This window comes from Xenopus laevis, chromosome 7L (assembly GCF_017654675.1).
Source record: "Xenopus laevis strain J_2021 chromosome 7L, Xenopus_laevis_v10.1, whole genome shotgun sequence".
NCBI lineage: Eukaryota > Metazoa > Chordata > Amphibia > Anura > Pipidae > Xenopus > Xenopus laevis.
The window spans coordinates 99,835,961-99,859,964 of record NC_054383.1 but is presented as its reverse complement, the minus strand read 5'-3'; the positions used below and the strand labels follow the sequence as shown (position 1 = coordinate 99,859,964).

General features: G+C 36.3%; 2 protein-coding genes across 3 annotated transcripts in view; one reads left to right on the top strand and one right to left on the bottom strand.

Annotated features, from left to right (window-relative positions):
* Positions 1 to 4,838: 4,838 nt before the first annotated feature.
* Positions 4,839 to 12,103, bottom strand: mrps16.L (mitochondrial ribosomal protein S16 L homeolog). Its single transcript, NM_001127837.1, is given in 3 exon segments — positions 4,839 to 6,004; positions 8,662 to 8,922; positions 11,991 to 12,103. Coding segments are annotated over 3 exon segments (420 nt in total). The 5' UTR covers positions 12,004 to 12,103; the 3' UTR covers positions 4,839 to 5,858.
* Positions 12,104 to 12,238: 135 nt separating this feature from the next.
* Positions 12,239 to 24,004, top strand: part of vps13d.L (vacuolar protein sorting 13 homolog D L homeolog) — a 148,841-nt gene continuing 137,075 nt past the window's right edge. For both annotated transcript variants that reach the window (XM_018226093.2, XM_018226092.2), the window contains exons 1-5: positions 12,239 to 12,386; positions 19,873 to 20,034; positions 21,946 to 22,023; positions 22,370 to 22,560; positions 23,570 to 23,650. In XM_018226093.2, coding sequence (XP_018081582.1) covers positions 19,938 to 20,034; positions 21,946 to 22,023; positions 22,370 to 22,560; positions 23,570 to 23,650 — 447 coding nt within the window. In that variant the 5' untranslated portion in view covers positions 12,239 to 12,386; positions 19,873 to 19,937. The remainder of the gene's footprint in view (positions 12,387 to 19,872; positions 20,035 to 21,945; positions 22,024 to 22,369; positions 22,561 to 23,569; positions 23,651 to 24,004) is intronic.

Here is a 24,004-nt window from a genome sequence, read left to right as displayed (position 1 = left end):
GTCAAACATAATTGCTACCAAATAGCCAATTACATCCTTTTTTTTGGCACCACCCAGGAATTTTTTTCATGTTTGTGTTGCTCCCCAACTCTCTTTACATTTGAATGTGGTTTACAGATATAAAAGCCTCCTGCTCTACACTGACATCAATCCCAGTTACAAAATTATGGAAATGGTGAGCTTTTCGCTGGTCTTTGATAAGTAATGAATTTACTACTAAACATCTCTTAGACCCAGGAAACAGTATTGCACTAGAGCAATTCTTTTGCCTACCCACCTTGAACATTTCCCTCTGGATCTCTATGGTTTACCCAAGAACAGTCTGGTTTCAACATGGCATAATTACAATGAGGCGCTGCACTGAATAACTATTGTAATATGGCACCACCTACTGGCTTTAAAACAGACTGCGTCTGCACAATTATAATATACCAGAATCACATGAACACTGCAAGATGAAATCTGTAGAGAGACAGTAATAAACCTTGAGATGTGGAACATTTATTCCTAAAGGTAAGGAACCAATCTCTTTCTGCAATGAATCTGAACGTCCTCGTTTTTTTGTATTCAGTGCTCATTTTGTCCATCCAGTGTGCATGTACTTGCAAGGACACAACAACAGAGCACGTAGGATGCCACTTGGCCAGTATTTTACCTGCCTGGCTGGTAAGAAAAGATGCCAGATTATTAGTAGGGAAGAAATATAAAAACATAGAAAGGCTGTTGTGGCAACCCCACGTACACTATATATGAAGATTAACAAATGATTGCCAAGGCAAGGAGTTTGTATTTTTTTTCCCTGTCTGCATGAGTTTCCTCTGGGTATAGGCAGATTAATTGGTTTACTCCTAAACCTCATGTGTGTGTGTTTTACATATGCACATAGTGCTTCACTGGGGCAAGAACTATGTGAAAAATGTATAATGTCTGTAAAGTTCTGTGATATGTCAACAGTATATAATATATATAATAAAGAAGAAAACATTTAGAGCTGCACTTGGAACCATTAATTTCAGGGTGTAAGATGAAGATGTTCATGTGAGCACTGGGCATTATAATATGGAATGGGCCTCTTCCTGGCGGATTCCTTCACTGACCTACTTTTATTTTTGCCAAATGTATTTAAAGGTATTTGAGTTGATGGACAGTGAACCAAAAATAAGTTTATTTACCAGTGACAAATCCTATGTTTGGACTTAATAGTATTCACCAGGGGCTAAAAAGTTAAAACGTTGTCTTAATTTAGCTTTTTTGCTAAATAAATGTAATTTTGGTTCACTGGAGCATGTGGTCCCTTCTGATCAAATACTGTTTTTTAATGGGTAGCCTCTTGTGGATCTGCACCTCCCCAATATAATCTGGGTGTGCTCCACCTAAGCCTAAATGCTGAGCTCATTTTTAAAGTTGTTGTAGTACACAGGATTATCAGATCACTTAAAAATTCAAGGACCTGTAGGCCTATAAAAATCCCTCAGGTTTTTATTCAATTATTGGCTCCAAATCAGATTTAAGCATATACCCATGCCACAGTTTGATGTATAGTATGTTTCATTATTAAAATCAATGACAAGAGCTAGACTTTGTTGTCCCACTCTTAGGGGCCAATTCATTAACTTCGAGTGAAGGAATAGAAGAAAAAATACTTAGAATTTCGAAGTGTTTTTTTGGCTACTTCGACTACGACTTTGAATCGAAGGATTCAAACTAAAAATCGTTCGACTATTCGATAGTCGAAGTACTGTCTCTTTAAGAAAAAACTTCGACCCCCTAGTTCGCCACCTAAAAGCTACCGAACCCAATGTTAGCCTATGGAGAAGGTCCCCATAGGCTTGGCTAAGTTTTTTTGGTCAAAGGATATTCCTTCGATCGTTGGATTAAAATCCTTCGATCGAACGATTATTCCTTCGATCGTACGATCGAACTATTTGCGCAAAATCCTTCGACTTCAATATTCGAAGTCGAAGGATTTTCATTCCCAGTCGAATATCGAGGGTTAATTAACCCTCAATATTCAACCCTTGATGAATTTGCCCCTTAATGTATTTGGTTCTAATAAGATTTTGCTATCCACACATTCAGCTTTATTGTAAACATTGGCTATTCTATGTTAATAATAAAAGAGTTACAGGTATGGGACCTGTTATCCAGAATGCTCAGGACCTGTGGTTTTCTGGATAACGGATTTCTGTAATTTGTATTGTCATACCTTAAGTCTACTAGAAAATCATTTAAACATGAAATAAACCCAATAGACTGGTTTTGCTTCCAATAAGGATTAATTATATCTTAGTTTGGATCAAGTACAAGCTACCGTTTTATTATTACAGAGAAAAGGCAAATAATTTTTAATAATTTGTATTATTTGGATAAAATTGAGTCTATGGGAGATGGCCTTTCTGTTTTTCGGAGCTTTCTGGATAACGGGTTTCTGGATAATGAGTCCCATACCTGTATAATGTGGTTTTTGGATATCCGAGTAATTGTGTTAAGTTTGCAAAAAATCCTTGCATAATATATTGAATGATTCTTGATACACCAAAAGGCTGATTTTGAGATGAACTTTGTATTTTTGGTCGATGGAATAAATGTTGCAGTTTGGTGTTTCTGAAGAGATTTTTGCAGCTCTGTTGGGATCAGGAAACTGTCAAAATTACACAATATTTTCTCCTGCTGCAAAAAATTGTAGCTTAGTGTCCTGAAAACGTGCAAACTATAAAATAATGTAAATTTGTGATACACTAAAGACGTCAGAATCTGTTCAAGAGAAGATGCGATAGGAATAAGAACAGGAAGACCTGAAAATGAAGTGGGTTGATGAAAGGCTGAAACTCAAGTTTACAAAAAAAAAGCTAAACATGTAGTTTGACATATCAGTTCCAGTTGCATATTCTTAATCCAGTTCTTCCAATTCAGGCATTATTTACAATTAAAATAAAATAATGGGACGCATAGCAAACTCATAACAGAAAAGTCCATTGTTATGGATCACTCAATTGCTAGGGCTATTTTGGACGTGGTGCTTTCAGATGGTTCTATATGCTCACCCTTGTGAGAACACTATTACACAGAAACAAGAAAATAGGGCTCAGGATCGGACTGGGGGGCCCACGGCCCACCAGGGCTGCTGTCTCAGGGCCCTGCCCCCACCCTCCTTGCACATGTGGTGACTGGGGCAGGAGAGGGGGGGGTTGGGGGCAGCAGTAAACGATTCAGGTAAGGAGTAGGTCTGTGCCAACAGGGCCAGCCAGTTTTTTTCCCAGTGCTCCACTGGCCCAGTCTGACCCTGATAGAACTGTTGTCAGCAGAAAAACTTTAGGTACAACATTAGTCTTTGCCCCAGTACCAACATGACATCCCATCTATCCTCTTGCTTCTATCGGCAGTAAATATGCATTCATTTGCATTTATATGCCAAAGTACTTTAACTCCAAAGTACCAATGTGTCAGCACTGTAGGCTCTATGCTGGGTTTGAAGATGATCTATGCACCACCTAGATTACACCCCTGTACAGTGTTAAAGGGGTGTTCACTTTCCAAAACTTTTTTTTCAGTTCAGTTGGCTTCAGAAAGTTCACCAGCAATAAAGACTTTTTTTTCAATTACTTACTATTTTCTATTTGTGACTGTTTTTCTAATATTCAAGAGGAAATTAAAATTTTCACCTGTTCATGTCTTTCTAAAGCAGCACAGGGGGTTACGGACAGACTGTAACTGTTCTAAATTGATACATTTAGATATATTTCTTATCTTTGTCTCTTCTGAGCAGAATCTGTAGTTGAGAATATATGCACAGATGCTGCTGAGAAATGTATCAACTAATGTTCAAAACTGTAACGGTGTCACGTTCAACAGACTACTAGACTGAAACACCAGAGACAGGAACATTAAAGGGGTGGTTTAATTCTATAACAAACAAGGGAAAGTTGTGCTCACCACTATTTTTTTAAAAAATAGTGGTGAGCACAACTTTCCCTTGTTTGTTATAGTTATACAGGAGCAGTGGCCAGCTCCATGTTGTAGCTCCCACCCTTCCCAGCTATAGTCAGGTGATCCCACTGGTGTCTAATAAAAGGGCAGCCAAGTTTGGGAGTTTTACTTTGAAAGCAGCTAGTAAGTTGCAGGTAAAACTTAGTCCCTTTGTAAAATGTATAATTAAGCAATTGAATTCTTAATGAATCAGATGAAAATTAAGCGTAGGATTGGCCAGATATGGGATGACTTTGACGTAGTTGGCCAGCTTAAATATATTGCAATATATGGACAAACAATCCCTGTTTTGTTTAAAGGGTAAGGCATTTTTTAGTAGCAGTATGCACAAAATGTCTCTTAAATATATTTATAATGGGTTGAGTGCAGAGGACCTCTTGTAGTTGACTATATGTGGTTTAATTCTAAGCAGCTTTTCAATTGGTCTTCATTATTTATTTTTTATAGTTTCTAATTTATTTGCCTTCTTCTTCTGACTCTTTCCAGCTTTCAAATGGGGGTCCTTGACCCCATCTAAAAACAAATGCTCTGTAAGACTACAGATGTATTGTTATTGCTACTTTTTATTTCTATTCAGACTCTCTCCTATTCATATTCCAGTCTCTTATTCAAATCAATGCATGATTGCTAGGGTAATTTGGACCCTAGCAACCAGATGGCTGACATTACAAACTGGAGAGCTACTGAATAAAAAGCTAAATAACTCAAAAACCTTAAATAAAAAAAATGAAATCCGGTTGCAAATTGTCTCAGAATATCCCTCACTACATCATACTATCAGTTAACTTGAAGGTGAATAACCCCTTTAAACGTTAAAATTACATTTTGAAGAAATGGTTAAAAATAAAAGATTGAAAGCAATTGAATTTATTTCTGGTGAACTATCGGATAAAACAGAACTGAATAAAAAATTTTGGAAGGGGAACAACCCCTTTAAAAGGAAAGAATAGTTGCAGGCAACCCTTACAGAACACTTAGGGGTCCATTTACTTAGCTCGAGTAATAGAGGAATAGGAATAGAATAAAAAAAACTTTGAATTTCGAATGTTTTTTTTTGGCTACTTCGACCATCGAATGGGCTACTTCGACTACGACTTTGATTCAAACTAAAAATCGTTTGACTATTCGACCATTCGATAGTTGAAGTACTGTCTCTTTAAAAAAAAAAACTTCGACCCCCTAGTTCGCCACCTACAACCTAAGTCAATGTAAGCCTATGGGGAAGGTACCCATAGGCTTTCTAATGTTTTTTAGGTTGAAAAAAAATAGTTTAATCTATTTGCGCTAAATCCTTCGACTTTGATGTTCGAAGTAGATTTACATCCTCCAGTCGAATATTGAGTGTTATTCCACCCTATTTAAATCTGCCCCTTAGTCAGCTATTCATGACAAATTAACTTTGTTGCCCAGCTGATGAGATAATTTCCGAAATTGCATACAAGACTGTATTTCTAATATAAACTGCTCCAGGTCATTACTACCATGTTTAAAAATGAAAGCAAGTTGGGGGCCAATTATTGTCCCTAGTCATTTTAGGCTCATGCTGAATAATGAACTTTGAAATATAATTAAACAATAATTGTGTTGGAAGTAAAAAAATAAAAACAAGTTTTAACATTTGATGAGTTTGATGTTGCCCCTCTCCCTTTGGCCATTAAATATACCTATGCATAAGTGTGATTTAAATTCACATTTCCCCAGATATGTTCAACTCTTCTTACAGATTCACAAAGGGACAAACTCTTTAATGGTCAAATACAAGTAAAAATATTTTACTTTAACGGTTATCTTTTCACCCCTATATCCATTAGATATATCCTTATAAGTGAAATTAAGGAAACTATTCGTAGAAAAAGTTCTTTGACTAAGTGCTAATTGTTGGCAGCTTCAACGGAATCTTCTTCTTTAGAGTCTGTCGTAGGCTGTTCCTCAACATGAGATTGTTTTTCTCTCTCTTTCTTTAACCTTTCTGCGTTCGTAATGGTCATTGGATGTAATGGGAAAAATCCTGCAAGGCCTGCAAAGATATATTAAACGAGAGTGAACATTAAAATGTTAAAGGGACAGTCTACCCCTCTTTTCTTGAGCTAAACAGGTCAACGTTCTGCTGGATTGTATTGACTATGCTCAGTAGGACAGGAAGTAAAATGTAACTTAAATTCATTCTCAGATGTTGCTCTGTTTAGTGCAAGAAAAAGCAGACAACAAAATTTAACAAGACCTATTCATTGAACTGATGTTGAAAAGAGAGGCTTTAAAGTGTTCTTTTCCTCTGCATTCTTAAAGGTGTAGTTCATCTTTAACCATCCTTTAGCCTGTGACATCATAGTAGTTCATATTTAACTTACGTTTTGTAATAGAGTGAACAGTATTGGTAGCCTGTCCATGGGCAAAATCTTGGCAAAGCAATAGAGTGTACTGTGAAAAGTCGGTGCAGATATGAAAGGGAATGTAAAGGCCAAAAAAAAAAAAAAAAAATCCCATTTTTGTTTTCTTTAATGAAATCTTTCTTCAATATACTTTAATTAAAAAATAAAATTTTTATAGTAAACCTGACTGTATGCAGTGAAATTCTCCCTTGTTTTACTTGCTCTGACTAACTGCTCTGCAGGGAAACAATCATACTTTCAAATGGCAGCTTTGTTTGTTTCCCTGTAAAGCAGCCGACGGCTGTGTAGAGATTTGTATCCACAGAACCAGTGCAGTCTGCAAATTCTTATTATTAATCAGGCTTGTTGTATCGGCTTCTGGCAGATATTATTTGACTTGTGCTGTTTGATGAGTTAACTTTTAGTGTGTTACAGAATGGCCAAGTCAAAGCAACTTTTCATTTGGCCATGATGTTTTCTTTTTTTATATTTTTGAATTATTTGCTTTCTTATTCTGACTCTTTCCAGCTTTCAAACGGGGGTCACTGGACCCATCAGGAATGAAATGGTCAGCAAGGCTACAAATGTATTGTTATTGCTACTTTTTATTACTAATTTTTTTTATTCAGGCCATCTCCTATTCATATTCCAGTCTCTTATTCAAATAAACGCATAATTAGTAGGGTAATTTGGATCCTAGCAAACAGACTGCTGAAACTGAAAACTGGAGAACTGCTGAATAAATAGCCAAATAACTCAAAAACACAAATAATAAAAAAAATTAAAACCAATTGCAAATTGTCTTGGAATATCACTCTTTACATCATACTAAAATTCAATTTAAAGGTGAACAATCCCTTTAAATTAAATGAGTGTGTTTAACATGTACTCTAGTTATCCTTTAGCAGTTGACATCATAGTGTTAACACCTGCTTTGGCTCTACAACCTTCTTCCTTTTCCTTAGCCTCCACCACTATTTTTCTTAAACCCTTCAGAATTTTTCATTTTACTGGGGCACATAATAGATTCAAAGGGGATGATCATTTTCAAACTCTTTTTTTCAGTTCAGTTGTTTTCAGAAGACTTGTTCCAATTACTTTCTATTTTCTATGTGTGACCTTTTTTCCAAACATTGAAGTGTAAAGTTTAATTTTTCATCTTCTTGTGTCTTGCTGAAGCAACTCTGTGTAGCCGACTCTATAGCAGTTTTAAATTGGTACATTTTGTTGATACATTTCTTAACTTTGTCCCAGCTGACCAGAATCTGAGTTTTATGAAAGGCAGCTGTTAAAATTGATACAAGTTGCTAATACTTGATACATATTGTTAATATTCCAACAATACTGCTAAGAAATGTATCAATTAATGTAGCAAATTGTAACAGACAAAATCTGCAACTGGATTACTGAGCTTCCAGACTGAAACACAAAACTGTGAACTTTAATTTTGGAAAAACGGCAAGAAATAAAAGATGGAAAGTATTTGAAAAAAAAATCTTTATTTCTGGTGAACAACTTCAAGCCAACTGAACTGAAAGAAGTGTTTGGAAGGTGAACAACCCCTTCAACTACTAGTAACACTAGTAAATGCCTTCCTCCTATTTGTATATAAGTATACTATGAGCAGAAAAAAGGCAGATAATCCCTCGACAAAGGGATGGCTATTTATAGTAATCTAAATTGTATGTATCTTCATTCCTAGGAGAATCATAAAATTCAAAACCATATGCTTTGATTTTCTAAAACTATAAGGGGCCGATTCACTAACTTCGAGTGAAGGATTCGAAGTAAAAAAACTTCGAATTTCGAAGTGTTTTTTGGGCTACTTCGACAATCGAATGGGCTACTTCGACCACGACTTCGAATCGAAGGATTCGAACTAAAAATCGTTCGACTATTCGATAGTCGAAGTACTGTCTCTTTAAGAAAAAACTAAGACCCCCTAGTTCGCCATCTAAAAGCTACTGAAGTCAATGTTAGCCTATGGGGAAGGTCCCCATAGGCTTTCCTAAATTTATATAGGATAATCCTTCGATTGTTGGATTAAAATCCTTCGAATCGTTTATTCCTTCGAACGATCGTTCAATCGAACTATATATTCGAAGTCGAAGGATTTTAATTCCCAGTCGAATATCGAGGGTTAATTAACCCTCGATATTCGACCCTTGGTGAATCGGCCCCTTAATGTTGCTTAATAAGTTAATTGTTCATTAGGTTTCTTGTATGACTCGCTAATATGTGAATGGTATACAGACATCTACCAGAAAGTAAATATCCGAAGTACAAATACATCACTCATAATTACCTAGTAACTTTGCAACTGGTTTTGTAGTATGTGCTCCGCAGCCAATCCAGTATTTGATTTTCTCAATATTTAGGCTGACGAGTTTTTCGTTGTAGATGTTGGGCATTGGATCATATGTGCCAAGTTGTTCTAAGAATTTTCCGTCCCTTGCTCGCTTGTTATGAGCAGCGACAACACGATAGAAAGGCCTATTGGCACAACCACCCAGTGCCAGTCGGATTGCAACATGTCCTCCATAATATCGTTTCAAAAGCTGAGATGCTAAAAGAGCAGAACATGGAAAAGGATAAGTCCCCATTCCCTGACTAGAGAAAATAAAAATCATCGAGAAAAGGGAACACTGATCTAAATTGCCCAGAAATAAACATATTTGCAAAAAGAAAGAAGTTGAATCAAACTCTGCTGCATGTTTAAGGACTTGTATCTAAAACCTACTCCACATTTTGACCTTGTTAATTCAGCAGCCTTTCCATATGCTTATATTTTCAAAACCTAGTTTGAAGGTTCGGCAAGGCAATACTATTTGGGGGTCTAGATGTTGCATCTTCCAATGAATCTAAATCTGTGGAGAAATATTCAGCACTTATGAACTGGTGGAGAGTTATCTACAATGTGGGGGGATGTATAGCCAAGCCACACATGTACTGTATACTTTGTGCATTTAGGCAAGACAGAAAGCAGACAGAAAGGTACACAGAGGTTATGCATTTATAACTTTACGATTGTACAAGCCCCAAAAAAATGCGTTTGACTGGCCTCATTCACACTTCTGATTAATCTTAATGGATCGAATGCGGCGGATAAAATCATCTGAATAATAACAGACACCTAGTTTTATTGGATCATTCTAAGATCTAGTACTTGTATTAGTTATGAGAATGACAGGTTAATGGGATTCTCAACCCAAAAAAAAAAAACCTTTACAAATTTTCTATGGTTTTTACGTTATTTGTATATGTTTTGCTATTGAAAGCAGTGTTTGTCTCTTTCTATTCTCTGCCCTGGTGTCTCAGACTGTTGATACAATGGAAGGCAAGGCAGCTGATTAACAGACCTGTCTCTGTTGGGGACTTATGTGACATTGTTTAAAAAATAACAACCAGGAATTGTTTTTCCAAATAACAATTGTTTTTACAAATAACTTTTTTTTTTAAAATAAATGTATATTGGAAAAGTGCTTCGAATTATGTTTAATTAGGCAAATTTTTATTTTGGGGATGACTTGCACTTTACAATTTACAATTTTTTTGTAGTTAAAAAAAATATACAATATAAGATTGCAATAGCAATTGATTTTACAAATGGCAAAAGCACTGAAAATTTTGAATAAATGTATAATGGAAAGTTGCTTAGAATTATGGTTTATTTTTATTTTGTGGTTGCCCTTTAATCTCTATTTCCAACATTCTAAAGTAACCCAAACCAGTATTCTCTGCAGCTGCCATTTTGATTATATGAACTTCCTGTTGTTTTACGATTCCCTTTGCTACTGTTACTACTAGGGATGCACCAAAACCAGGATTTGGTCCGGGATTCAGCCAGGAATTTGCCTTTTTCAGCAGGATTCGGCCAAATCCTTGTGCATGGCTGAACCGAATCCTAATTTGCATATGTAAATGAAGTGTTGGAAGGGAAATCACGTGACTTTTTATAACAAAACAAGGAAGTAAAAAACATTTTTCCTACCTTTTCCTTTCCTGCCCTTAATTTGCATATTTGAATATGAATTCGTTATTCAGCCGAATCATTTACGAAGGATTCAGGGATTCGGCCAGATCCCAGAAAGTGGATTCGGTGCATCCCTTAGTTACTGCATTCATTTTGTGTGGACTTATCTGACCCTGGAAGCTTCAGACTAGTGTTGTTATTTGCCATGTACTATTTGTTTTGAGGGCATATTATAATAAAATGATAAACCCAAAGAGAGAAAAAAGTCTATGTGCATCGCCGATCAGCGCTGGCCCAATCTCCACAAGAGGAATCGCTACACAATATCTTTGAAAAGCGGCTTTTATTTTGGCTCAATAAGTGATAACAGGCAGTGGGTAAGTGGTACAAACTAACGCGTTTTGTGCCCTTCCTATTGGCACTTCATCAGAGTTCAAAATGAGTCACGTGTTAAATTATTTAAATAAACTATCTGGTTCATACGTGATCAAACATGTGTGTGTAAATTTGCATAAGTCGTTCTATTCAATTTGCATCAGATGTTCCATTCAATGCGAGTGTGTGCTGAATTGTAATACAAAATGAGTTATATTAATGAAGTTCGAAGTGTTTTTAAAAAAGTTATTAAAAATAGTGAATAAAAAAATAGTGAATATAAAAAATATGAGAGTCTAAAATGACTCTATAGTGAATACGTGTATATCTATGAAGCCAATTAAAAAATTTTAAAAAAATTCTATCAATTATAATATACATATTATCCTAATAATCTTTATATCCAATAACTTTATTTATTCTCCCTCCATATAATTAATTATTAATATAATATCATTCAGTCCCAGTATAGATTGAATAGAAGTAAAAATTCAAAGAGAGCAGTGGCGTTCTTCAGCAGTCTGGAGCCATTTATTGCCCTCAGGCATCCATTTCAACAATCCTGCTTTTTTTTTTTTTTTTTTTTTTTAAAACTACAAATTGACTGCACTGACCAAGTTTTCAGTTCTTATTTGTTAAATAACAAAAATAGTAAATAATAAAAATAGTAAAATAAAAAGGCTATAAAAGAGGAATGATACACAGTGACAGTCACTGCTTATGATCTTACCTACTACATAAAAAGAAATGCGAGTCTCTCTACAATTAACACGTATCTGAATAAAGATCTTAAAAACCAAATAACAGAAACCCATTTTCAGGAATTATCCATACAGTAGAACCCCCATTTTATGTTTTTCAGAGGACCAGAAAAAAAATGGTGTAAAATCCAGGAAAATGTAAAATCAGGGAAATGTATTATACATTATATATCTGCAAAACAACAATGTAAAATGAGGGGAAACTTAAAATTAGGTGATGTAAAATGGGGGTTCTACTGTGTATATATATATATATATATATATATATATATATATTTATATATATAGTATAATCGTTTGCTCATATCATAGCAATATGTTTGTACAGAGATGATATATTAGTCTGTCAGGCCCTGCCCAGAGAAGCTTACAATCTAATGGCCACATTCTCACACACACACACCACTATCACATGGTATAACATAACACACAAGCTCTTTGCACACCAGATCTATCCAATGCATCTTTACTGAGATCACTACAAATGAAATTGAAAACAAACGATGCCGGCTGAATATTACTTACTTAAATGAACCATGGCGGCATATGAAAGCTGGAATACAACTACAAACACCGCGTCTAGGTAAATAACAACGCTTCCAGACACTTAAACCCTGTGCCCTTCACAGCGAAGCCGCCATAGGACAATGAAGTTCCTCTCAACCAGGAAGTAGATCTTTTACTTAGACCTTCATCACCACGATGATCCGTGACTCTAAGATAGCGGCACTATTGGAAACTTCCGGTTGACGTCCCACGCTAGACGGAAGTGGCGCACGGGTGCCGGTGTTGTAATGTGTCCTGTAATCGTGCTTCATGAGAGTACCAACATGGCGGATAGAATGCGCAGGTTATGATGTTGACACATTTCGGCCTCGGTTTTACTTGTGCTGTAATACCGTAGCATAGGATAAGCTGTCGGTGAGTGTTTTGACTAATCGTTTTCATGGCTGAAAGGAAAATTGAGTCTGCCACACCCACTGCGGTTTGTAAGGTGCGCCCGTTCTGAGTCTAACCTGTCATTGCTGTCAGATGAGTTCATCGACTTCCATATAGGAGAGGGTCACTGTGGGACATGAGTAACTATTCGGGAAGTACGGGAAGCAGGAGTAGGACATGATCACTTGATTCCCCTGACCATTGAATCGCTTCATAAGAATAGGTTCTCTATGACACTGACACTGAGGAAGGGCTTCAATACAAGGATGTTTGTGTTTTTCTATAGTACCTACATAATACAGCAATACCTTGTGTTTGGCAACTGCCTGTAAACAGAGCAATCGGCAGTTTGGCATGTTTTCCCTTTCCTACTTAAACCTTCTCTCCCTATGTTTTGGGAACCCCTCTGAGTTTGGTTACTTGGTGATAGGAAATTAATCTAAAACATCAGTGGTTTTGAAATGAGTGGAAGTCATGGATTTCAGTGTATATAATCTCATGCTTCTTATAGAGGGGTTATTATTGTAACTGGAGTGCTAATACTGTATATATCAGTACATATAGCAATAACAGCAAATCAGAGCTTTGCTTTCATTTTCACGTATAGAGACGATGATTGTAAGTTGACAGCTGATTGGTTGCTACTGCAACGCTTTTATTTTAGCGAATGAACCCCAGAGTGTTTCAGTTTGTAGCAGAATGGTGTACATTTTGATGCTGTGAATGTATAATAGCGAAACATTGATCCCCTTAGACCAGTGATCCCCAACCAGTGGCTCGTGACCAACATGTTGCTCTCCGACCCCTTGAATTTTGCTCTCAGTTGCCTCAAAGCAGGTGATTATTTTTTAATTCCTGGCTAAAAGGCAAATTTAGTGGCATAAAAACCATGAGTACTGTCAAACAGATACACCTGTTAGCTGCCAGTACACATAGGGGCTATCAAAGACCCAATCACAGCCCATATTTGGCACCCCAGGAACTTTTTGGATGCTTATGTCGCTCTCCAACCATTTTTAACATTTGAATGTGGCTCACGGGTTAAAAACGTTGGGGACCCCTGCCTTAGACTATTCTATTTTAGAAACATGTAATATTTGTAAGTTGTGTGCTGGCAAATAATAATGTTGTGTGTGTTATACAGTTGACCCAGCATGTATTGTTTGCCTTGAATAGGGAATTTATTAGATGCACCCACACATATTGATCACAAATGTCCGTAAGCTTCTATTCTGGTGTAAGCAATCCCAGCGTGACCCGACTTTCTTCATTACTGTCACCTGTCACAGTTTTCAGTTTAGTTGTTGCTTTTTCTGTTTTAGTAATGTCCCTTTGGAGTACTGGAGACCAAAACGTTTTTTTAAAAAAAAAATCTTTTTGGGGAAGAAATGACCCTGTACTACAAACAATAGCTACCCTTTTAAAACAAGTAACGCTATAAACTAAACTTTTCTGTGTAAATACTATACTTTTTTGTGTAAAAAAAACAAGTATGTGCCGGTGAATTAGACTCCTCTAAATATAGAAGGAATGTACTTAAAAAGGTGTTTTTCTGGTTACTTTATTGAAAATTTCTGCAAAACCCTTATAGTCCTGCCCATCCGTTTCACTTCCTGCTGACTGAATCGTCTGGCTGTGCAGGGGTGACAGAACCACTCAACACACTGCACTGTAGGAAAGGATCAGCAGTTAGGCAGACCTAACAGGGAACTGAAGCCTGTCTTTGCTTGTGTGACTGCAGGTCTGTGATTGGCTATCTCCCTCCTACTGTAATTCTGGCAGGGACTATTAGGACATGCCTGAAACAAGAACAGGGACTGTAGCAGATCTATGGTCACTTCCAATATTGGGCCCATTTTCAGATCATGATTTTTACCCCAAAGTAAAAGCAGCACCATATATTATTCATTATTGCCTACAAGATTGTGGGTTTTTCTGTTTTCCTATATGTCTCCCTTAAGTCTTTCAGTTGCCTGTCTTAGTCCTGTTAAAGTGATAATAAAACACATTCTCTTTGAAAATCCATAGGAATGTGTCAGTATTAATTAAAGAGGTAAAGGCATAACCTCTTTCAGCCCCCTCAATAATATGATGCATGATCAGCCCTGCTTATTTTTGTTACTTTGGGCTGGGGGCAGTACAAGCCTTTCATATGCTGAAGTGCAAATGAAAACATTATTCCAGCCATATTGAAGGATTTGTGTGACCTTCAACCCAATCCGACTGACTCTCCACAGAGCTTACCCTTAAGCCTTGTAGTAGTGTTAGCTCTGGTAAGTACTGCAGGTGTCGGGAGGGAGTGTATAATAAAGGGTTTGTGTCATCTAATCTTCTCTTAATACTGACACTGTCTACATATTTTTAGAGAAAGATCAATATCACTTTAATGGGATTCTGGTGCATTTTGAAATGCCGTCCTGATGACTTTTTATGTTTATATGCCACATTTATAGGAGTACAATGACTTAAAATTCCTGGCCCAAATCATAAGGGGTGCTTAAGAGATCAAATCGCTGTCTGCTTCCATATGTGAAAACAGTCAGCAACAAGTATTAAAGAGGATCATGGAGAACCATCTAAACAACACGTGGACTCATTTTTGGGTCCCAACCCATACGTTAGTATCCCTCTCTTAGTGAGTTCAACCTATAACAATAGTTCCCATACTTTGATGCTGCGCCCACTTTGGGTGGCTAAGAGCAGTGGCAGCCTTAAGGCCAGTTAAAGTGAGATTTGGGGATAATAGCCATTAACTCTCTAGGTCCCCATGTTTAGACTTTCAGCCTGACTTAGTTGAAGCTGTTTTTAAAACATAAACTCTAACAGCAGTCCCCCTCCCACCCCAGATGAATGATGCCTGAGGAAAGAGACTGTGTCTGGGAAATGGGTATTATTATGAAATTCATGGTAACTATATGTCATATATTTAAGCGTTTACTTCCAGATTCTTATATATAAGGGACACCATGTCCAATGGTTTGCGTTTGTATCATTTTGGCAAATAATGCTTGTGTTTATTTTGTTTCTCATTTATTGACCTTTTACAGACTTGCGATTGCATTGTCCCCATTAAACCGTTTCATACTGCATGTATTTATTAAGGCAATGGCAAAACCCGCATTCCAGGGCACTGACTCCTTTACCATTCACTTTAATCGCATTTTATTCCTATTTTATAAAACACGTTAAGTAAAATAGAAATAGAAATCAAAATAGAGAATATTTGAGAATAGAGAATACATTGTTTAATTATTTTAAGGGAATTAAAGTCTTAGGCCAGGGGTGTCCAAACTTTTTGCAATAAGGGCCAGATTTGGTGAGGTGAAAATTGTGGGGGCTGACCATTCAGCCTGACATTCTTTGAACCATTAACATCATTTAACTCATTTTAACAAGGAATTGCGTAGGCGTAATATTTGGGAACATTAGTGAAATGATTTGCCACTTGGTCTATACTGCTGCCTGTGTGCTGAAGGTGTTAGCAATAGACACATACTGGCATATAGTTTACTGTACTGGCACGTCAGCATCACTATGTGCCAGTATGTGTCTATTACTAACACCTTCAGCACACAGGCAGCAGTATAGACCAAGTGGCAGAACATTTCCAAAAGCATTTGAATTATTTCATTTTAAGTCTGGATTTATTTGACCCACCTGAGTATATATTTGAAATGTCATGGGAATGGTGTCCTCGAGATTTATGTAAGCATACAAGCTGCAATTATGTGGGGTAAATTGAGGAGGCCAGTCTGTAGTGGACAAAATTTGGATACTTTATACCTCTTTTATTGATTAATTTATAGTTGTGGCTTTACTGGCTATTGACAATATTTATTGTGAGGAAGCCACATTAATCTATTTTATCCTAGCCATTTGGTGAAATATGAGCATAATCGTTTTAAATCTGGTTTTAAGCGCATACACTTGGGGGTTATTTATCAATGGTTGCATTTTAGAGCTTTGTGAGGTTTTTTTATATCTGGAATGAGGTACCTCACAACTCAAATTTTTTCAGATTTAAAGAGAAACTCGAATGGAAAAAAACTCGAAACTGAATTTAAGGCAAACAATCCAAAAACTCGAATTGATCAATTTTTCAACAGAAACCCACCGAAAAAACCTTGAACATCATGAAGGCTATTAACATCTTCAAATAGTTCAAGGGACCTATGCCATTGACTTCTACATGACCTCGACAGGTTTTAGCTGGAGTATTTTCAGATTCAAGCTATTTCCAGGGTCGGGGTATGATAAACCTCAAAAAATAAATTTTTCGGGTTAACTACCTTTAATAAATCTGCCCCTTGATGTAACGCTGGTCACAACTGTTTAATTAGTATAACAAATTTTATACACTTTGTAATTTATGCACTTGGTTAATTAATTAATACAATGTTCACAGTTTTACGTGTATTTATATGATTTGCTACTTTTAATGTTCTTGAATTGTCACTTTTTAACACATTAATATTCAGCCACGTGAAAAAATGACGACACTCCATTAAATATTCAGTTCTTTAAGTTCACCTTTAAGTAAACTTCAAATATGTAATATAATGGATAATTCTAAGCAACTTTTCCATTGGTTTTCATTATTTATTTTTTATAGTTTTATAATTATTTTCCTTTCCCATTTGACTCTTTCCAGCTTGAAAAATGGGCGTCGCTGACCCCATCTAAAAAAAGTAAATGCTCTGTAAGGCTACAAATGTATTGTTATTGCTAATTTTTATTTCTCTTCTTTTTAGTAAGGTCATTTCCTATTCATATTCCAGTCTCTTATTCAAATCAATGCATGGTTACTAGGGTAATTTGGACCCTAGCAACCAGATTGTTTATAATGCAAATTGAAGAGCTGCTCAAAAAAAAGCTAAATAATGCAAAAACAGCTAGAGTTACCCCCTTTGGCTGAAATAACTGTAGTGAGACTCTTCTTGTAGCCATCTGCCAGTCTCTGACATCGGTCTGAGGAAAGTTTGCCCCGCTCCTCAATGCAGAATTCTTTCTGCTATTAGATGTTTGAGAGTTTTCTTGCATGTGCAGCCCGTTTCAAGTCACCGCACAGCATTTCAATGGGATTAAGATCTGGGCTCTGCCAGACTGTCCATTTCTTAGTTTTGAGCCAGTCCTTGGTAGAGTTATTAGTTTGTTTTGGGTCATTGTTGTGTTGCACAGTCCAGTTCCACTTCAGATTTAATTTTCTTACAGATGATCTGACATGATCCTCAAGCACCTTCTGATACACCGTAGAATTCATGGTGGATTCTATGATGGTGAGCTGGCCTGGTCCTGCAGCAACAAAGCATCCCCAAACCATGACACTTCCACCTCCATACTTCACAGTTGGTATGAGGTTCTTTTCCTGGAATGCTGTATTTGGTTTTCGCCAAACATTTTTTCTGGTGTCCAAATAATTAAATTTTAGACTGATCTGTCCGAAGAACATTATTCCAAAAGTCCTGGTCTTTGTCTATGTTCTTTAATCTGGCCTTTATGTTTATCTTAGAAAACAAAGATTTCCTCCTTGAACAGCTCACCTCCCATGCAAGTTAAAGTTGTGCAGTCTCTTTCTGATTCTAGAGGCATACACTCACATTAACAGTAGCAAGAGCCTGCTGTAGGTCCCGTGAGGTAATTTTAGGGTTTTTGGAGACTTCTTTTAGCATCTTGCAGTCTGCTCTCGGGCGGAACTTGCTTGGACAGCCAGACCTGGGCATGTTGACAGTTGTTTTGAGAGTCCTCCTCTTGTAGACAGTTTTCCAGAAAGTGGAATGGCTGATTTAAAATTCTTTTGAGATCTTTTTAAATCCCTTACCAAATTGATAAGCTGCTACAATTGTCTTTCAGAAGGCCTCAGGCAGCCTTTTTGATTTCACCATGGTGTTCACTCTCACCTCAACAGTCAGGAGCACACCATACGAAATGTCTGAGGTTTAAATAAGGCTAACCTCCTTCAAAATGCTGAGTAACGATGTTCTAATCATGTGCACCTGATGTGATACACCTGTCTGTGATTCGAGACATTTTTAGTGGGAATAAATGTGGGGGTGTCCTAATTTATTCCTCACCAGAAATTGCTTTTTTGTGGAAATGCAGATTTTGAAAAGCCTTTTCTCCGTGTTTTAATTGTTCAGTCGTCACACTGAAAAAAGAAACTTTCTAAATAATTAAAAATTATGTACTGTTTCAGAAATAATCCAATTTATGTTCACTATTCCTCTCTCAGTATCTGTTTCTCTTCATTCTCTCTTCATGCAGGAGTTGGGTGTCATATATTCAGTTAGATCAAATATATCTTATAGGGGGGCTCCTTTTGCCTAGAAATGTTTTAGAGCTCACTCTTAAAATTACCAGAAATCCTGTCTTTCTTCATGCAGAATTTGTGCAAAAGGCAGTTCTTTTGTTAGATTTTGTTTGTACTGGAATCAGTTATTTGAGTGAGCTCTAATTCATCTGCTAGGAAAGGGAGCCCCCCTATAAGATATGTTGAATCTAACTGTCAATGAATATCTGACACCCAACATTAAAGACTGGAGAGAAACAGATGTTGAGAGAGGGATAGTGAGGATAAACTTGATTATTTCAGAAACAATGAGGAATGTTTAATTGACAGTATTTACAAAGTTTCTTATTTCAGTATGTCGAAGCTTATATTAAATTTTCATTTTTGTGATAGTTCCCCTTTACATATCCATATGTCAAAGAGTGTTACAAATACACACAGGTTTTCATAGGGTGTCCTCATTTTTTCACATGACTGTATTTTATTGTTGCACTCCTTATATTTGAATGCACATGGCACAACTGGGAATATATGGGACAGCAGGTGTATTGGATGCTTCCATTCTTTCAGACAAAACCACAGTGGTGAATTGAGATACGCTCAAGGACACTTAAAGGAACAAACTAAAAGCGCTGCCTTTGATGTTGACAATATGAAGTGGGAACTGCTAAGGAACACTAAAAGTTGAGAGAAATTACAGGAGCTATGTTTGCTTGTCTGGCTACGTAAATATATCTGGGCCTGTGGCAATTAGTAGCGAAATAGTTACAAGATTATATATTACGCACAGAATTGACTAATCTCTTTAAAGTAAGGCGCAAAATAGGGTAAAATATTTGAGCTGTACAGCACAGTTTTGTCTGCTCTGCAGGCACTCTATTATGCACAATGTACTAATGAGCACTGAAAAATGTTAATTGAAGGATTTTATTTATACAGACATCTGATGGAGATGAGGAGGTCTGTGGTTTTTTTTCCCCGCATCTAACCAGAGTACGCTGTTTGAAATTACTGGAAACCATTCTGTATTACAGTAGGACTTGGGCATTGTGTACCACTTCTGTCATAAAAGAGTAATTGAATTGTTGGTACTGTTATTTAACTATTGGCATTCAGGGGGTTCCGCTGGACACACGTAACTGTGTAATATAGTAATTTTAACTTTTGATCTTTTTCAACCAGGGACCTACTATGCATCAATAGAGACGAAAATCTGAGCTTTAATTTGTCTTTGGCTGGAAGCAGCTATGTTGGAAGGTTTGGTTGCTTGGGTGCTGAACACCTATCTGGGTAAATATGTCAACAACCTGAACACTGACCAATTGTCAATAGCACTTCTCAAAGGTAATGTATATTTACTCAGGTTTAGCATTATATATGTATTTCTTGCAGATATATATTGTATATTATACTTCTTCAATTTTCTATTTTTTACGATTTAGTAATTGACTGTTCACTTTGGCAATGCTATGTTTATAACTTCATTTCTCCTTTGCTTTCACAACTACATTCTCCCCCTCTCTTAGCTGTTCCTTCTTTGCCAAAAAGTAATCCCATGCCTTTTATCTATTGCATCTCCCCCCCCCCCAATATCTTACCAATAGCAACTGTGTGAATTATGCACCGTAGGAGCCAGTATTAGGTAGATAATTCATGAAATTCAGCCAGGAGTAATCCATCCCTTTTTATAAAATTTGTTATCCAGAATATTTGAGCCTTGGGACTTTAAGGGATCTTTTTGTAATTTGGATCATCATAATTTAGGTCTGATAAAAATAATTTAAACATTAAATAAACCAACATACTTATTTGGCTTCAATAGCAATTTATTAGTTGGGATCAAGTACAAGGTACTTTTCTATTATTTCAGAGAAAAGGTAAATTATTTTTTTAAAATATGAAGAAGTTTATGGTAGATGACTTTCCCTTATTTCAGAGCTTTCTGGATGGCAGGTTCCCAGATACTTTTCCCATACCTGTACTTACATAAACTTTACATATTGCAGTGCTAACAGTTTTGGATTAATCTGGCATTGACTTTATAGGATTCAGCAAGTGTCATAATACTCTGTCACATTCTGTTTTTCGACCAATATCTTTGGGTTATTGTTAGTTAACAGCCTCAAACCACCTACTTGTAGTTTGTTGAATACTTGTAGATTTGTAGTAATCCTACAGACAATTCAGACTCACCCCTATTTTTCAAACTGCTATTATCCAAGGCAAAAAAGAAAAAATGTAGGGCACACTTCCTCTTAAAGTAAAATAAAAAACAGTTTATTAATACATTAAAAAACACAGATGGCTTCGGGGAGGGACAAGCTTATTCATTGCAAATTCCTGCACAGGGTATATATATAACTCCCAAAAAACTTCACAAAATAGGGCAAAGAGCAAATGACACATGTCATAGATGCAACCAAGCCCCTGCCCATTGGTTTCACATGTGGTGGGAGTGCCCCTACATCAAAAAATATTGGGACAAAATAACAAAATACATGGCAGATGACCTGGGGCTGCCACAGATAACGGAACCTAAGCAGGTGCTCTTAGACATTATAGAAGACCTCCCAAACACAAGCAAGGCTACACGTACCTTAGTATAACCTTGCACTACTATGGTACAAAAACTATCCTTATGCATTGGATGGGGGGGATAAAACCCACAATAAAAAAGTGGAGACGGTTAATAAACGCAGTACTTCCCCTGTACAAAATTACACACGAAAAAAGGGGAAATATAGCAAAATATAAAAAAGTATGGGGACCATGGTTGACACAAGAAGGTCTGGATCTGGTTTAGACTGATTACACAAATACGAAACGAGTAATAGGGAAACAGGTACCCCCCCCTTACCCCATGTTATGTTCGTTTTATTCTTTGTATCTCATGTATGACAATGTTATGTATGTGATTTGTTTATATGAAAACAATAAAAAAACATTTAAAAAAAAGAAACAAACAGATGGCTGCTGTGGAATGGAAGCCTAATGGAACACTCCTTAATCATATGTATTAATAAAAAGTGATTTTTTATTTTACTTTAAGATGAAGCGTGCTCTACATTTTTTTCTTTTTTGCCTTGGGTAATTCTTAATAAGCAATCGAATTTTTGTATTTTGAAAATCACAGATATGTTTTTCCTCTCCTACATCCTAAACATGCAAGGTCAGGAATGCATTATTATTATTTATTCATTTAATTTGCATCTCGTTGTGTACATTTTGCAATACTAATCAAGGTGTAATATTTAGGTGCTGTTGAACTGGAAAATCTGCCATTAAAAAAGGATGCACTTAGGGAGCTGGAGCTGCCGTTTGAAGTAAAAGCAGGTAATTTCGTACAGAGAACCATTGTTATTTATGTTATAGTTTATGATGTGTTTAACTATGGATAACGTCTGGGCAGGTGCAAAAATCATATCTGTACTGACTGATGGTGCATAGACACATGAAGAATGGGAGAGTTGCTGCATCTCTTTACTTTCCCTTTTACAGTCATTTGTTTGCTTTGTATAAATAATCAGAAAAAGGAGACCATACTGTATGTGGCCCCTTGTACACATTCCATTCATTCAGCCCATGAAAGCCGCCTTTACTGTTAATTTTGTTGAATAATCACTTCACATTTATGCCCTTGTGTATTCAGATGGTCATCTTTTCATCATATTTCTTTTAGGATTTATTGGCAAGATCAGGATTCAGATACCATTCTATCGACCCCATTTGGATCCATGGGTCATTTCTATCTCTAAATTACACATAATTGGTGCTCCTGATAAGCAAGAAGACTTTGATGAACTGAAAGAGAAGTTGTTGGAGAAAGCCTACAAAAAAGCTCTTTTGAAAACTCTTGAAGAAAAATGGAAAGTATGTTTATAGCCTACACTCAGTATTACAGTTTCACTTATCAGTTTTACATATTTAGGGAGGTTCCTAAATATGAGTTATATGATTGGCAGCTAACTAGGTTACTACTTAAAGGAACAGTAACACCAAAAAAATTAAAGCATTTTTAAATAATTTAAATTTAATTTACTGTTGCCCTGAAAAGGTAGAAATTATATGTTTGCTTTAGAAAGACTGCTAAAGCTTTCTAAAGCACACACACCAGTTTTACCAGTGCAGGGAATAGTACATTTTATTTTAATTACTGTGGAACACTTTCAGTTTCTGATGTTACTGTTCCTTTAACCACAAAAGTGTCAGCCAGAATGTCACATTTTGTAAAATGTTTGCTTGAACAAGGGAACCCAGAGTCCCGAAAACAATTCCAGAGCTTTTTTCAAATAAAGGCAAATGTGCATAGGTCAGTCTGATTGCCATTACTTGTAAAGTGGATTACATCTGAACTTTCTGCCTTGATAAATGTCCAAAATCCTGCACTACAACATTTTTAAGAAACAATTACTTGTGCAGAACAGGACTGTGGAGCTTCCAGTCTGCAACAGATGCTTTGATCTCAGCTAGAAGCTGCAACAATTAAAACTTACCATAGCACTAGTATTTACAAATAATTGCTCAGTTTGGTATGCAATATTAAGCAAGATCTATTATAAAAGAGGTTTATTTGTGACTTTTTGCTTTTTTGTCTTTTGCATGTAAATCATTTTTATTCCAGCTTGCTGCCCCTTTAACCCATCTCACTCCTACAGAGTAAATAATATTTTCTGGCATTAAACACTACCTTATTTTACTCATGTACTGTATATCTGTGTTTGACTTCACTCTGTATAATGCAGCAATACATGATGCTCAGAGAAAATATCCATTGTTCTTTTAAGAAATATGACATGGATCTAGCACATAAAATATTGATGCATTGATGTTTTTTATGGTCCTGCTTAGTACATCTTAATAACATTGTGTATTGTTTTAGAGCGATCAAGAAAGAAAAGGTGAATCATACTGGTATTCTGTTACTGCTTCAATTGTAACCAGAATTGTGGATAATATTGAAGTAAGTTCTGTAGCCCTTGAGGCTGCTTCACATTTCCTGCTTTTCCATGTCATACCAGGGCTCTAAAATACTGGGTTATGTCCCTTTTTGGTTACCTTTATGGAGGTGATACTAAGCAATTGTATTGGCATGATTATTATATTGGCAAGATTAAAACTAATAGGAAGAGAACAATGAGAAAATAAACATACATTCAAATCTTAATAATTTCATTAGATAATCCACTCTAGTATCTTAATTTAGACCTATTATTAATTTTGGCGATGGCAATTTATACGTAATTGCCAACATTCAGGGGCATATTTATTGAAAGTCGAGTTTTTCCATGATAAATTTGAAGGTATTTTCTAGTCA